Source organism: Protopterus annectens, chromosome 11.part0, assembly GCF_019279795.1.
Source record: "Protopterus annectens isolate FY-2018-M chromosome 11.part0, PAN1.0, whole genome shotgun sequence".
In the NCBI taxonomy this organism is placed as follows: domain Eukaryota; kingdom Metazoa; phylum Chordata; order Ceratodontiformes; family Protopteridae; genus Protopterus; species Protopterus annectens.
The window spans coordinates 973,381,925-973,399,765 of NC_056745.1; the positions used below are offsets into that span (position 1 = coordinate 973,381,925).

Genomic DNA, 17,841 nt, shown 5'->3' on the forward strand with positions numbered 1-17,841 from the left:
TAAAAGTACTTTGAAGCTTGAGCTATATTTGATGCTTTAGAATGTAATTAAGTCAAAAAGACTTCTGCATCAGTAGATTTGTTTCATGAAATTAAATAATATTTCAAAACCAAAAAAAAATGCACATGGCTGTCTGATTAAATATACAAATGATTCAGCTGTTTCTACTTTTGCTTTTTCTTTTTCATAATTTGAAAAGTAAAGCCTGCTGGAGCACATCTATAAAACAGTGAAATGAGTTATTAGTTTAGTATAAGTGTAACTAGAAGCTATCAGGATTTGCTTTGGTATAAAGTAACTAGAAGGTCATCACAATGATAGACTCACATATATTGCAGTGGGGAGTTAATATACAAATATTAGTTTTGCTTGTGATAAAGTAGAGTAATATGGACATCTCATAGTCCTTGGTGAATGATATAATGGTTTTTACAATGTTATTAATTTCTGCACAAAGAGAGAAATTGGAATTCATCTTGCATGCATGCAGGTGGATTTAGTCACAGCAGATCATTATCTATTTGGTTGAAATTGGCAGGTGACAAAAAAAGCAGTCTTGCAAAATTAGGCATTAGATCATATCTCAATGTTTATGGGGGGATTGGGGGAGGCAAAAACTGTCCTATATGAGTCTGCACATGGAAATCTCCTGTAGATCCTACTCTAAAATAACAAGGATCACTAAAGCTCAGTGAAAATTAGCTCCATTTTTTGTCGGTCTGCATTTTTCTTTGGTTAGCTGTCAGTGAACATCCAGCGTTCTCTGTGAAGGATGCTGGCTTAGTTGTATGATCTTTGACACACACATCTCCAGAGTCCAGGGCGCAATTCAGCTGTCTTGTTGCTGAATGAAATTTGAACATTCTCCTTATGTCTGTGTAGATGTTTATTGGATACTCTGTTTTGTTCCTACTCTCCATAAACATGCTAGCTAATTTCCAACTTGAAATTCTCCATAGATATTGCAATTGCAATTATTGTAAGCAAGGGTAGTTCAACTACCTGGTTAACTGACAAACAGTAAACAAATAAATAGCGTTCTCTGATCATTTGGCTGCCCCTGCTGCTAGAGTAATACTATTGATCAGCTTGATAAATAAAGTCAATTCTGTACCCAATTTATAAATATTATTCCAGGTTGTTATGCATACTGATTTAATAATATACAGAATTTTTTCTAACACTTTACATTGTTCACAACAGATGATTTATAGCCCTCTAACGTGTGTTCCTTTGGTAAGAAGACACTATAATAAAATTGCATGCAACTGTTTGCTCTTAGAATAAAGGATCATTTACCAGTTATAAATAGCCATGCTTCAGATTTCTGAGTACTGCTAAAATCTTTTTCCACTTGTCTTTTATAGAGGATGTCTTCTTAATGAGCTCAAAAGACCCGAAAAATCCAATCATTTATGCAGTGTTTACAACATCAAGGTATATATAGATATATACATATACATATATATATATATATCATTATTTAAAAATGTGTAAAGTCATCTAATGTGTCGTTTGCTTCAGCAATCAGTTGCAAATGGAATTATGTAAAGCATTTTCTTTACATTTGTCACATTTCATCTCTATTTAAATCAGAGTTTACAAACAGCTCAATTGATGGGCAAGTGTAATTGAAATATAATGTGTTGGATTTAAATAACTCTATTTATTTATCCAGATGTAATACTTGGTTTTGAAATACAGTTTAATATCTTTGAGCATAGCATTTCTATAAAATGTGATCAGATAATGTAAGCATGTAGAATACTCCACTTTAGGATATGAGAAATGGGTTTATATCACATAATCAAACTTCCAAAACATCGAACACCATAAGCTCGAACTTGGAAGATCGAAATGTGATAACATCGAAAGCTCAGAACAGTGAATTTTTTCCTAGGGAAAAAATTTGCTGTTCCGAGAAACACACACACAACATAAACACACCAAAAACTATTTCTATTGTGGGGGGCTGTGCCCCCCACACCCCCTCTATTTAAATATACCAACTCCGAGATCGCACCACAGTGGAGGACATAGCGAAGTGGCTGAAACGGCCCACCAAATTTCTGCCCTGGGAAAGAATTCGATGTTCCACAGCTTCGATATTGTCAGTGTTCAAGGTTTTCGGATTCGATGTAATAACTTTCGAAATTGTGAGGCTTTGACGTTATGATATAAAGCCATGAGAAATTACTTATACATTACATTGCTGCAGACATCTGCTTAAGGAATAAGCAGAGAGAAAAGTATTTCATATTAATGTGACATATTTATATTAGATGACATTTTTATTAAACAGAAATAAACTTCTTGTCTTTAAAATTCAGATTCACCACTGCTTGCTCAAATGAGATATACCGATGTGTGAGTTTATATGCATCAACAAGAAGCATTCTTTGGAATGATTAAAGCAGTTACTAACATAACGTGCCCATCATTGTTAGTCTTTACGTCATGGTAGAACCCTGCTGTTTGTGTAGGTACTGACATTCCCTGCTAGCCACTTTCCCTCAGACACAAGTACATAAAACACAGACACATACACGCTACACTTACGTGCTCCTGACCTGTCTGCCCTCCCATGGTTCCCTGAACCCCTGGTCCCTATAGCAGTGGAAGTTCAATTTATGGCACTTATCAAATATGCTCTGGTACTTAGTTTGTCTCCCCCCACCCTCAATCACCATAATAGTTTACTTATCATTATAGCACTTAGAGGTAGTGTAATCCCTGGTGTCTATTGCCTCCTCCCAATCCTTGCAATGATCTTGAAGCCATTATGACACTTTACTGTTGAGTAATTCCAGGTGTCTAGTGATTCCCCAACCCATGATCCCTGTATTGATGACACTACCAGTATAGTAGAGTAATCCCTAGTCACTCTAAAAATAACCTGATCCCATAAATGTGGTATTTGGTGATTCAGAGACATGTTAACCATGATGGAAAAAGAGTTTATTATCAACTAATCTGCATGTCTCTGAATCACAATCATACAGATAATTGGTAATCTGTACATTGCTGTAGAAAACTGCTGCTCTTGTAAGCACTGGAATTCCCCCAACTTAATCTCTCACAAATACAATTATGTAAATCTCTCACAAACACAATTATGTAAAATACAAATACAAACACACATATCCACAGTCCACGTACCTATCCCTGACCTGTCTACCCTTCAGGGGTCCATCCCACTCTTCCACACATTGCAGCATGTGTCAAGCATGTCTTTGTGTCTAGTGTGACCTCCAACCCCTTGATCATCATAATAGCTTACATGCCATTATGGCACATTTGTAGTTGTCCTGGTGCCTAGTGTTTTCCCCAACCCCGATCTCCATACTGATGTCAATGCCATTACGGCACTTTACTGTTGATATTCCCTAGTAATTAGTGATTTCTTCTACCCCCACCCCACCCTGATCCCCATACTGATGTTGGTGCATTTATGGCACATTACTGTTGAGTTGTCCCTGATGTATAGTGGCTCCCACCACCCCTCTGATTCCCATACCATGGTCATGGTATTTAGTTGAACACATCTTTTTGTCTGTGTTCACTACAGCACGGTGGTGGGTCTGGCCATGCTGATTGATGTATGTGGTTGAGCAATTTCTAATTGTGCAGCATGTAAATTCCTCCTTGGAGGAGCACATAACTAAGCAACATATGCCTCTCCTCCTGACTGCCTAATTAGCATTCACAACAGCCTTAAAGCCAGCGTTATGTGGTGTTGCAAATCTTTATGCTAGAGCGCTGTGCATCTCTGTGTTAGACTTATTGCTGAATGCCACATTCTTACTATGATGTGTACACAGTTACCCGTGGATGTGTTATCAGTAAGTTTCACCTCTTCAGTGATGAACCTCAGACTTCTGGCATCCAGTGCTCCATGTACTGAGCCAGCACTGAATGTTCCACAGGCAAATCTGTTAATAAGGTACTCATCAGCTATTTACTGATGAAGCACTTTCTTCTGATGCCATACCTGACTCCATATATGGAGCCTTTAGCCTGTTCAGCATCAGGTGTAGACTTACAAGACAACACTGCTTTTAGTGTCTATGTTACTGATACCAACATTCCTGCCATTCCTTCTGGGGCTGGCTATGAGCATCTAAAGTCTGGATTTCCTAGTCCAAAGGTGCATCTAAGCTATGACTTCAGAACCAGCACAGATCATATGAACATTGCCATTAATGCAATCTATACTGTAGGCAGGCTATGAACATTTTAGGCCTATAGCACAGATCTGTGAAGCACAGCTCTTCCGCTGCCAGGCCTTCTGCACTCTGTGCCATAGAGACAATCGTCAAACAAATTATCCACCATTTCTGATCAGGAACCTTTACCAAAAAGATCACATAAAGTCAATGAGTGAAGAAAGCATTTGGAACACTGTTTGGACTACCAAGCAAATAAATTAGATGGCAAGGGAGGGGAACTCCCTTGTGTCCTCTTTGGAGGATCCACAGTTTGGAATATACCTGCAATGCAGGAAAAAATAATGGCTCGTGGACCTCATTTCACCTTCCTAGTCGAGGTTGCAGCAGTCTTTCATGTTCATACTATGATCCACCTAGATGGTCCTCACACTGGTAGGTATGCTGAAAAGTCTGATTAAGTTTGCCTGGACAACCCAGACACACTTGTTCCAGGCCCCTTTAAGGCAGACAATATCTTCCTCCCATCCCCAAGACCAATTTGTCAGATTCAAAACTGTACCACATTGTTTCATCATCGATCCTTCATAATTCTGTAACTACTGTGACCCTAGCTGTCCATCCAGGAGACAGAAAATGTAGTGTCATGTACAAGTTTGCTATCCTGGTGTTCCTATCCTTCACTCTGTTGAGCAAGCACTGAATTATCTCACTCATATGACATATTTTCTGTGTGATGGAAGATGTATCAGGAGGGTGGCTTAAAGGTAAACTCAATAGCCTTCTGAATTAAGATGAGCCTTAATGCCTGCATCCTGTAAAGCATGGCAGAAGGTGTGGGCTGAGCACTGTATTGGCACTCCTTGCTCAGAATAAATTAATTTGTGGAATAAACTAAAACAACATTCTTGGAATTCCCATTTATTAATCCTCCCCTCTTTGGAGATTAAGTGAAGAAGCACCTTAAGGATATGCAGAAGCGGGTCTATATTATATTCTCGAAAGCCGACAATGTTGAATCTGACATTGTGGACACGAGAATATCGAACTCTCAGAATCTCGAGCGTGTAAAGGAGAGATTTCCATTTACTGCAATGTAGTGCGGTCTCGGAGTTGGTGTATTTAAGTAGCAGGGGGTGTGGTGGGCACAGCCCCCCATGTGGGGGGTGCAGGGGGGCTTGCCTCCCTGCTTAAACCCATTAGGGTACTTTTTTCTTTTTTTTTTTGTGTTTTTATAAGTTCTATGTTTGAAGACATCGACCATATGGTGTCGACCATATGTTGTTCGATGTTTTCAAACATCGATCTTATAATATAGACCCGTAGAGGCATGCCAAATCCTCACAGTCATGGTAGTAAGTAATGGTAAATACATGACTTTTATTTGTTTTGCATGGAAACTGAGCTTATTCTCCTGACAGAGTGAAGTTCTCTGCTTTGCAGGAGAATCTCAGAAACAAAGGACATTAGGATCCATTTGATGTTCTTCAAAGATGACTTTAAATTCTGCTTATGAGTGGCATTTTCCAGTGTATCTTGGGCAGTATATTTCCTAAGTTAGCTATTGCACAGATCCAAACAATGGGTCAGAATCAGTGTCTCCTAATAAGTGGTCAATATGCAGAATTTCCTGCAGCAGAGAGTGAGGGGTCTTCAGTACTCTATATAATTATTCCATAGAGGTGTTTCCTGGTCTTTTCCTCCCCATTGCCTGTCGACTGTCATTTTTCCCATTCCTTGTCTAAACAGATGGTCAACAGGTGTACAAGATTGCACACTTCTCAGGGTAGTGATGTCAGCATTTGGGTCTGTGATGTTAATAAAGCTGTTTCAAAAATAATAACCACCTCCAGGACCTTTAGAGGAAAATTGCAAGCTTCCATTTGGTGTCTGCTGTTCTGCTTTGTTTTAAGAGTTTGATGAAATGCATGTTTGTGTGTGTGTGTGTGTGTGTGTGTGTGTGTGTGTGTGTGTGTGTGTGTGTGTGTGTGTGTGGGTGTGCACGCACATACCTGAACATAACTATGGGTTGTTGGAGACTAGAGTAAATCAGTGATAAGAAATATAATGGAATTAATCATTACACTTCAATATTTCATAGGTGTCATACGAAATACAAGGTGATTAGACCAGAGGCCATGTATGCCTTGCCAATAACCACCCTCAGGCCCTACAAACCTTTTCCAGGAGTTAAAGCCTGTATGTTCCAGAGTGCATTTTAGGGTCCTTACTCAATTGTCTAAGCTATGTTTAAAGGCCAACAGGGACTCACTTTGCTTTACAGGAGTCTATTTAAGTATAAGGGGAGGTGCTGGGTGATGAGCCTATCTTTGCATCTAGTTTTATTTGTATCTAATGTTGATCGAGTTCTCTTGTTCTAGTTTTGGCTACACTATTTTTTCACATTGAGAAAAAAAAGTCTCAGAGAGTGGGATCCCTGTGGGCATATAAAGCAATTCCCAAGTCTGCCCTCAAGTGGCTATCTGACACACAGTACAGGAAGAGTAAGTCTAGCTTTTCCCTGATGGTTAAGATTTTTGTGGCCCGGGATTCTTTTTGTTAGGAACATCTGCAGTCTTTCAAGGTTTGTGATATGTCTAGTGAGATACATGCCAAAGGGTGCATTGTATTCTATAATGAGTCTAACCAAGACAGTTGTACAGGGGAACAGTATCTTTCTCGGTTTTGGAAAAGCTGCCTTGGTATTTACATGTGATATATAGAAGGGCTATGGTAGATCAAAGGAGAAGAAACCATCTACCCAGGTGCCCTGATCTCTTTTGACACATTTATTGTACCCTGGGGTATCATTGATGCACTAGGCGGTAACATTTTTTTGTTTTCTAAAGCAAATGATACTGCATTTCTTAGCATTTAGTATGAGCCCTTTCTCAGTGCACCAGCAGTTAATGCGTGATAGTTCCATTTGAAGGGAATTTGCATAATTTGTTAATTTGGCAACTAAACCCAGCTTGAATCATCAGGAAAAACTTATTCTTTGTTGCACTGCTGAGACAGGAGAAATCAATGTCAAAAATGAGGTGACCTAGTAAAGACCACTGGGGATCACCACTGGCCACCTTTTCCTTAACTAAGGAGGTATCATGGACCCTGAATTTCAGTTAATACTTCATTTTACCCAAACTTTTTTACAGATTACATGTAATGCAGGTGGATACTGTTATCTTTATTTTGTTGTTTTAGATGTATCATTTCAAATTTATACCACTGCATTTGGTTTAGACCTTGGCTTATGATGCATGTACATATGCTGAATCTGTAATGTGGAAGTATTTACTTACTTAATGCCTTCTTATTTCACTTATTCTAGTGGTTATTACTGCAAAAATAGGTTTTCTGTATGTTTATGTTGTTCTTGTGTTTGGGTAGTATGCTGCAGACCTCTCAACTGCCCCCATTTTGGAGGAACGTTACAGTTTTTAGACCTCATTAAGGGTGCCCCTATTTCTGAAGGTATATCCATATTTTCAGGCTTGAATTGTCCCTTAACACAATTTTCTAAATCCCCCTCACTGCATGTGAATTTTGAAGCTGTCTAGTACACAGAAAACCACAAGTGGTAACAATAATTTAAAGAAAGAGGGCAGACATCCCACAACATCTGTTTTCTGAAGCAAAAATAAATTAATTTGAATGGTAGACTTTTGTGATAACAGTTCATTAAAGTTTATACTTTTACACTGTCTCTTCTTTGATAATGTTCTTATATCTTTCCATCTCTTTTGTCATTCTCTGATGCATTCCTGGACGTTGGCATATTTATGCACTATCTGGTATTTAAACTCTGTGCTAATTAGATGTCTAGATTTTTAGCTGGATGTTCCTATTTTTCAAAGGTATTTGTTTCTATTTTCAATGTTTGTTGGCAGGGAAAATGCCACTGAGTTCTACTTTGGGCTTTGATGACATGTTTCCATTCCTGGTATCTCAAAACTATGATGTTCTTTTAGAAATAATCAACATATAATGTTAAAGACATGATGGAAGATTGCAGGTTAATTTATAATTACTACAGCTTGCATAATGAATGGATTTTTAAGTTAGTTTCAGCCAGGAGTAGCATATAAACTGGTTGCTTTTTTAAAGCCGTTAAGTACTGATTTATGATACAAATTGCTTACTTTTTGTCTTAGCTCCAGGTTTCTGGTTTCCTATCCTTCATATCTTCACTGACCCATTCATCAAAAGATAGCACCACACAATGTCAGAGCTGAATCCTCTATGCAAGCCCAAATTACAATAAGTACCAAAATGCTAAAAGCAAATGCCCATAATTTCATAAGGGTGAAATCTCCAACAGAAAGCCCTCACACCTCAGACTTCATACTCCACAGCTGAACAACCACAAGGAAGAGAGAAATCTTCAATTGTACCGGCAGTTATTTCTTAAGAAAAACAGAGATGTCATTCTGTTCCTTGGTGTGTTGTGAGTCAGGCTGTTGATGTCCTAGCAGTTTGATGATGACCACCTATAAATATAGCAACAGTGATTAATGCCATGTGCTGTATGATGTACAAGAAGCTGTAGCAGATTCCACAAGAAAATAATGTGTGATTTTAGAGATAGCCAAAAATGGAGTGCCTTACTGCTATCAAATCAGTTGCAGATAGTAATCAGAGAGCTGTTTAAATTGTGTTTTATTGTATATCAGTATATATATATATATATATATATATATATATATATATATATATATATATATATACATAAATTATTGTCTTAAGACATGATTAAACAGTGGGAAAATGCATGCTGATGAGAAAAACTTAATATCTGCATGTAATTGTTCTTGTGCAGTCTAATATTCTTTACTGGACTCACAGAATGAGGGCTTTGCATCAAAACCACAATCGCAAAATACACAAGTTTATAGGACAAATAAACTCAGAGATAAGAAAGAACTACAAAACAAACATATTCACCTTTTTCCTCTTTACTCAAAGTTTGCTAACATCAAAGATATCCCTCATTTTGATGAGTGAAAATTTTACACTTTTTGAAAATGTGCAGCTACCATTCTGGGTCTTTGCTTATAGAAACATGGCACTTTAAATTTTAGCAAAATGGGACATGATAAAGTGTAATGTTTCCATAAAATGATTTTGTCATTTTTTATAAATGTGTCATTAACATTCCTGTGCTCTTCAGACAAAGTCTATAAATAGGGTTTCAAATGAAATTCTTAAAACAGCACAGTATTTCAAGGAAAATGTTAACGTTCACAGTTTAGCATGGATCAATTGTCATTTGTATTTGGTGTGTAACAGATGTTATCATAAATGACTCACCATTATTTTAGTCCAACTAAAATATTTCCAGTGATAAAAAAATGCTACAACACAACCATTCATACCAATGTATTCTTTAACAATTTGGTGGTATCACATAAATTCAAGCCCATGCTGTAAACTATGAAATATTCATACAGTACAGATCGAATACTACTGTCTTCCATGCCACTGTTTTATTTCTGACATCTCCAGCACATGGATAGTTATTTTCTTGTATCGGTATCAATGCTACTGTCTCAACAAAAGTAAAAGTAGAGAACAAGTCTATGTCATATGGTCTAAATACACAATAAACAAAATTTTGTAAAACTCATATTCTAAATCCAGCATAATTGAAAACACACACACACACACACACACACACACACACACAAACACACACACACACACTCAGTCACACATGTGCAAAAAACAGAAATAAGAAAGTATTTTGTGCAGGAGGAAGCCCCCTGCACATCCACCCATTTGAAGGAGGCAAAGCCCTCACATACTCCTAACTTATACATATACATATCAGCTCCACGGTTACATTACAGAGGAAAAATAGGGAAAACTCTGAAAGTGCACCATCAACTCACACAGTTCAATACTGCAGTATTACTTACAAATCTATAGGGAAACTAATAAAAGTGATCACAATATGCTAATGTCTCCCTTTTGTCAGATTTGTAGGTGGTAGTATGTAGTCTAGTCAAGATCGGATCATTTGTTAGACCATGTATGCTTAGATGAAATGATGGAGCCATTGAAGGTAATCCATTAAAAGGGATGTCAGAGCTAATACATCTGAGTATACATACATTTTTTCAATTTAACACAGATGTCAGACCTAATACATCTGAATATCTGTACCTTGTTTTCATTGTGAGGCAGTTCTTTCTTAAATCTGTATTCTTGCTACAAAAGATAACATCCACAAGAAAGTAAAACACTGTGTATGAAATTAAGTTACATTAACTTTGGGTGTCACTGATCTTACTTCTAGATATCTATAATGACTGTCATTGTTTGCAGTAACATATTGCATATAAGTTTTGTTATGCTTTCCACTTGATTTCTAGTTGATAAGTTGTAAGTAATACATATTGTAATATCTCAAACGGAACTCTAAGTGTAATTCTAATTTACATGCATCTCTTATTACTGAGATAAATATCAAATAGTGAGCTAAAGCAACACTTGACTGCCAATTGGTAATGGAAAATTAATTTGTATCTATATTAACTATAACATTTTGCATTTTTACTAAAATATTAGGTTATGTTTTATCAGTCATTATAAGAAGAGGCTTCACAGAGTTCATGTACTTTCAAGAGCTGTAAAAAACTTTAATAAATTCAGACTAATAGTCACACATAGCCAGCCAGTCCACTTTCATAATCCTTATTAATATGCCCACTTGTACTTTTTGCCTAATAACATTTTCCTGTTAGTGTACTTTACTTAAAAACACTACAGCCATGCTTGATAACAAAAATAAGTGCAGCTTTATCCCTACTCACAACAAGCCCAATCACATACCGAATGTAACCGTTATTAGTCATCTGTGAATGTACAGGGAATTATTGCCACTTAACATACCTCTCAACGTTCCAGATTTTTGCAGAATGTACAGATTTTCCCTCCTATTTTTGTTCTGTTTCTTGTAATATTTGGGGTTTTCTGGCAAATCACTGCAGACTGAAGTGACTAAATAATGACATACATTTGAGTTTCAGACTTCATATCCCTCAGAAAAATGCATGGTAACACAAATCCTGTTATTCTAGCAACTTTTTTTAAGTTTATAAGAGAAATATTTAAAATGTGTCCCTATTTTTCAGCTTTTGTCCCCCCATTATGTTAGGGTATGTCCAGATTTCTTTTGCTAAGAGGTTGAGAGATATGCCCAAAAAAACATCAACCAATACTGCAGCACTGATGCCTTTTGTGATTCAAATATATATTAACCTTGGTGAGGAAAGACCTCATTATTGGCTAATTTGCATGTATTTGAATGACAGCTGTTACCATAATGTGCAGATCATTGCTGGTGTACATGCTATGGTAGTTAACTGCTGCTTGCACTGGAATTGGTATCCCCCTCCTTTCACACTCCTAGATACACAAGTTCACATTGAAACACACACACACACACGCACACACACACACACACACACACACACACACACACACACACACACACACAGAATCCATACCTGCCCCTAACTTGTCTGCCCTCCCCCTACCTGTTGTTCCTCCTACATTCAGATCCCCACACTGCTGTCGATGTCATTATGGCATTTAAGTTTTTTGGTGTCTAGTGCCTCTCCCCACCCTTGATCCCCATAATGCTTCTGTGCTGTTGAACAGCCTTTTGGCCAAGTTCTGTACTGCGATGTGGTGGGGCTAGCTGTGTTGCTCTTCACGGTCGAGTAATTTCTTGAATCACTCAGCATGTAGAGGCCTTCTTGGAGGAGGTTCCAGGAGAGAGACCACATGGCTAACTACCATATGCATCTCCTCTAGACCTCTAAATTAACATTCAGCATGGCCACAGAGCCAGCCCTTTGTGGTGCAGCATGTGTTCATACTAAAACATTGTGTAGAACTGTGTTAAGGCTGTTTCTGAATTCTAAAAGGTTGTCCTGACATGGACACAAAGGAGTATATATATCACATCTGAATTCCCCCTTCCTGAAAATGTTGACACATATCTCTTTCATTAAGTTACTTGACTGTGGTTGCACAGAAACTAACTCACCTAGTAGCACAGCTCCAAATTCAAATTTAAACAAACTAGTCATGCACAAAACTCTGCGACTTAATGCAAGATATCTGTGGAGTGTAATGTCTGAATTCCACAAAATTCTATGCTTAACTAAGTACTTTAACTGCTTCCATCAACAAACACACACATCTTTACAATATCAAAAACATGGCTATATTCAAAACATTAAATTATGCCAGGTTACTGTATGTATCGAAATGACTGTATAGAAAATGAATGGTAAAGTAGTTATCATTGTAAACAATCATCTGAATTCAAGTCACCAGGAGTCCCTAGAAGAGAAGCAGTTGTCAAGTCAGTGTTTAAGGTGAAGTGCTAAAACTCAGGGTTGGCTACATGTTTTTCTTTAATCATAAATACTCGTAGTGCCCTTTTTTTGACATGTTGCATACTGCCTCCCCAAGTCAATTCAGAAAGTGAGTCTTTCCCTGTGGAAGAAATTAGGTTAACAATACACAAATAAACAACAGTGGCACATCTAGAAGTTTATCAAATAGAGGGCACACTGGTCAGGTGAATCACGTGCACGTGTCAAGGGAAATCTTAGTACTGCAGGTAGTGGGCCGTGTTTCAAAAGTGCAATGAGCTCATGTTCCCATGCCACCAACTTGATCATCAGTACGTAATCTATATATGCTGGATGGTCAATATTTGCATTTTGTATGGTAGTTTAGCATGATAGTTACTTTAGCACTTTAGGTGAACCCAAAAGTTGTAAAAGTCAACATGAGACTCCAGCGTATGGGCTGCTGTCAAGATGTTTTATAACATATCTCTCTCTCTCTCACTTCATCTCTCTCTCTCTCTTATATATATGTCACACTTCATCTCTCTCTCTCTCTCTATATATATATATATATATATATATGAGTATATGTCAAGCTTTTCAGGAACCCAGCTATATATATATATATATATATATATATATATATATATATATATATATATATATATGTGTGTGTGTGTGTGTGTGTGTATATATATATATATATATATATATATATATATATATATGTATATGTATATAGATACCTACACACACCTAAAGAAATATATATATATATATATATATATATAAATTTACATCTATCTATATCTATCCACAATCCCTTTTTCTATATTGGGTCAGAGTGTCACTTTAAAAGTGACAATCATCTAGAGCCAAGCTTTACACTGCTGGTTGGTTAATTCTGCCACAGCAGTTTTTCCACACCACACACTCACACACCTATGGCCAATATAGAGCATCCAATCCACCGAGAGCATTTCTTTGAAATATTGGAGGAAACCAAAGTGAACACCTGAAGGACATGCAGACTCCACTCAGAAGGCACCCTAGCCAAGAACTGAACCAGGGAACCTCTTGCTCTGAGGCAACATCTCTATTTACTGTTCCACTCTATATAGAATTTATATCTGTATATCTGTATATCTATATATCTAATTTGGTGATCCTGGCTTTTGTGGCTATGCTGACTCTTTACGTTACTTGGTTTTCAATACAGCACAATGTTTTAGTGGGAGTCTTCCTGTTTTTTGCTTTATCTGTTTTTTTCCTACCTGGAAATACAACCACAAATGGCGGAGAGTATGCAAAGTGAAGAGATTGAATTGGGTCATTATCTGCATTCTATACGAGACAACAGGGATGTGAATGAATTAAATTTATCAGCTGCTCGTAGCATGGGAGACATGCCCCTCTCTCAACAGCTCACTGACAAAAAGGACATTACCAAGAACTTATTGCATCCAGCTATGAATCCTTTACTTCTCATTAATTTCAATGTTGAACAGTCATGAGCAACTGAAGGTGAGGTTGATTTATATTATTTTTTATCATAAAGAGCTGGAGAATTATTTTTATGAATTGAAAATATTGCAGTGGCAACACCTCCATTTGGAGGCATGCCTGCACTATAAGATCGTACTGAGGGGATCACAAGTATTAGTAATGCCTACACAAGGGTACACCCATCCTGAATTAATGAAGAAATGGCAAATGTTGAACTTGGAAATGAGCTTCGGTTATATGAAGCTGTTAATTGAATATTTTGAACCAAGAGAATGAGAATTAATCGCTTCAATAGAATGGCTACAGAAAGACATTGAGAATCAATATAGTTCCGACCTGTATATAAATAAGTAGGATGATGTACATTTTAAAGTGTCACTGTATGATAACAAGCAGGAGCAAGTGAAAATTAAAAAATGAAGTAGACATTTTACTGACTTCCAAAATAGTCACGTATTTGTCTGGCAGAGGAAGAAAATGGACGCAGAGGCAACAAAGTCAGGACTTAAAAATGCAGAGGTTAATGTTCCTCCAAATTTAAATAAAATGAGGACTCCCAAAGTGAGACCAATTATAATGAAGGATGTGATAGATCTGGGATCACAGAATCAAAATGAAACTGCTGAACCAAATTTGATGGGACCTAGACCTAAGTTGAATTCCTCACATACTTTGTTTTTTCCAACACTACCCCTGCAGGTTCGAGAAACATGGAGCAAGAGGAACACAAGGTTACAAGCAGAGGAAGAAAAAGAAGAAGAAATCTCTCAGAGGAAAGGAGACTGAAATAATAATTGAAGGGACTGAGAATAATCTTGTTTTTAATCCACCAGACTTTAAATTAAATGAATTGCACCTCAATGTCTTAAATAAAGGACTTAACCTTGTTAACTATGTTCCTGCCGTAGGCTCAATGTTGAATGATATAGTTCAGCCTTAGAATGTTTGGCAGAGACATTTTGTTGAAAAGTATATATAAGGACACTGATGACAGAGGCAGTATATTCTTCAAGAAATCGAGCACCTATATTCCTCAGAATAAAGCTACTGCAGACACTTTCATAAATGACTGTGAGTGAGACATCTCTAAACTCCTATCTAGAAGTCAATGTCATTTTCATAACATAAGTAAAGAAGATTTGGTGGCATTAAGATAATTACAAAACAACACAGATTTGATTATTAGACCTGCAGATAAAGGGGATGGAGAAGTGCTGCCAAACAGAGTGGATTACCACCTGAAAGTCCACAGACTGTTAGATTAAGACAATGCTTATGAACCTATTACTAAAGGACAAGTAAAAAAATAAAGACCTCTGTGAGACATATTTTATATATGTTGAAAGTGAAGAAGAGTATTTCTGATGATCTTTTCAACTATTTGAATGTGACCTATCCTATGATACCAGCTTTAAAATGTTTATCCAAGATGCACAAGAATCTGCAGGATCCACCAATGTGACCCATAGTGGTGGGAGCCGGTTGGGCTACTGAACCAGCATCAATATATGTGGACCATCAGTTAAAAGAACTAATTTATATGGCACTTACTGTGGTAAGGGATACTCAGCATTTTCTGAAATCTTTGAATACATATACAAATAGCCAGAATGAGACAAGTGACTATTTATTAGTGACCAGGGACTCAATGGATATGGGTTGACAGCACCAAATAAATATTTAAAGAAAGTCAGTGGTTATGACATCAGCAAGATTAATTTGATGTGTGTTTTGATGGAAATGGTTTTGCAACATAATATATTTATCTTTGATGAGCAGGTATACATACAGTAACATGGAGTGGTGATGGGAACACCATGTGCCAACAGTTATGCTAACTTGATGTTGAAATGCTGGGAAGAGTCTTACATCCTGCACAACAATCCATTTGACAGGTATCTAAAGCTTTATAAATGCTTTGTGGATGATGTTTTTATTTTATGGGGATGTGACACAAAGCAATTACAAGCATTTCATACTTATATGGAGAACACCACACATTTTCTTAGATTTTCTATTAAATATGATTGTAAAATCTTGGACTTTTTAGACATCAGACTTTCACAAAGTATTAATGCATACTATGCTTTATAGAAGGAATGTTGGAAAAATAATATACTTCCTAGATCTAGTATGCATCCTAAACATATACATGCTAATATTTTGAAGTGGCAGTTTATCAAAACATCTAGGCTCCATACAAATGAACAAGATTTCAAGAAAGCCATTCAAGTAATGGGGGCAAATTTTATACAAAGAGGATATAGTCAAAGGAGGTATTATTATATAAAGGAATATGCAGAAAGAATGAGATCCACAGAAGGGAGACCTTATCTTTTCAGGAATGAAGGGACTGATGTCCCTATACATCAGGAAAACAGGACAAGAGAGCCAAGGATGGTCCTTACATATTCAAATCGTATATATGTCTGCAATGCTTTAAGAATGAATTGGAAGATCCTTACATTGGATGAGGATCTTAGGAGATTAGTCAGAGAGAAACCTCACTTTGTCTTTATGAACAACAGAAATTTAAAGCATATTTTATGCAACAACTCTGATAAGAAGGCTACAATTATATCAAATTGCAAGGGTACCCATCCCTGTTGTAGATGTACAACCTGTAGATATCTTTCTATGGATCAAGACTGTACACATCCTATATTAAAGAAAAAATGTTTTTGATTTTTATGCAGATTACACCATGAAGAACGTTATATATTTTGCCACATGTGACTCATGTGACTCTTTCTATGTGGGCAAGACAACCAGGCAAATAAAGCAAAGAGTCTCCAAACACTTAAGTGATATCAGGTTAGCCGATCTGAAGAACTCCCTTATGAAACATATCCAGGAACACCCAGGACATCGTTTTTATTTTAAAGTACCTGAAGTAATGAAGACGGATGTTAGAGGAGGTGATATCAATAGTATTACTGAATTAACGGAGATGTCGTGGATTGGTAGACTTTAGGCAGATAGGTTTCCTGGGCATAACACGAACTATCCACTTAAATCATCCCGAAAAGGAAGGAGGCTGAGTAGGCATCTCTGATTGGTCAAATTTGTCAATGAATGACATGTTACTCATGAAAGGTGTTGGCTCTGATTTTTAACACTGATTGGTTCGTTCCTTATATAGATTGTGGCTTGTTGTCTGGTTTTAATATGGGTCTGAAAAAGGACTGTTTTTGAGATCTGAAAGCGCTTATCCTCTTTGTATTTTATTAAAGAGTCATTTCCTGGTTTTAATCAGCTTTCTTGGTATTTTTCACTTTTGATTTGGTGACCTTGGTTGTGGCAGCTGTGCTGACTTTTTTCATTATTTGGTTTTCATACAGCACAACATTTAAGTGGTAGTCTTCCTGTTTTTTGCTCGCACTCTCTCTCTCTATATATATATATATGTAAAATATAAATATATATATATATATATATATATATATATATATATATATATATATATATGAATCTACTTCATTTACCCTAACTTCCGATTGACCGACACCCATTTGCCCGACCCCGTTTGACCGAAATTTCATTTGACCGAAAATTCATTTGACCGACAAGTATTATTGGCAAATAAATGGGATATGCCCCCTTCCCCACTGTAGTGCAACCCTGGAGTTAGAATATATAGTTAGGGGGGTGTGGGGGCACAGCCCCCCACAATGAGGGGTGTGGGGGCGAGCCCCCCACTTACTTTTGTTTTACTAAACAATATTAAAGGAAAAACTAAACAATATAATAAGAAATTAAGTGGGGGGCTTTGCCCCCACACACCCCCTAACTATATATTC

The 17,841-nt window shown here is 37.0% G+C and overlaps 1 protein-coding gene across 1 annotated transcript in view; it reads left to right on the top strand.

The window, feature by feature from the left end:
* Positions 1-17,841, top strand: part of SEMA3A (semaphorin 3A) — a 1,172,288-nt gene that overhangs the window by 909,044 nt on the left and 245,403 nt on the right. Inside the window, exon 9 of the mRNA XM_044088352.1 lies at positions 1,368-1,437. Coding sequence (XP_043944287.1) covers positions 1,368-1,437 — 70 coding nt within the window. The remainder of the gene's footprint in view (positions 1-1,367; positions 1,438-17,841) is intronic.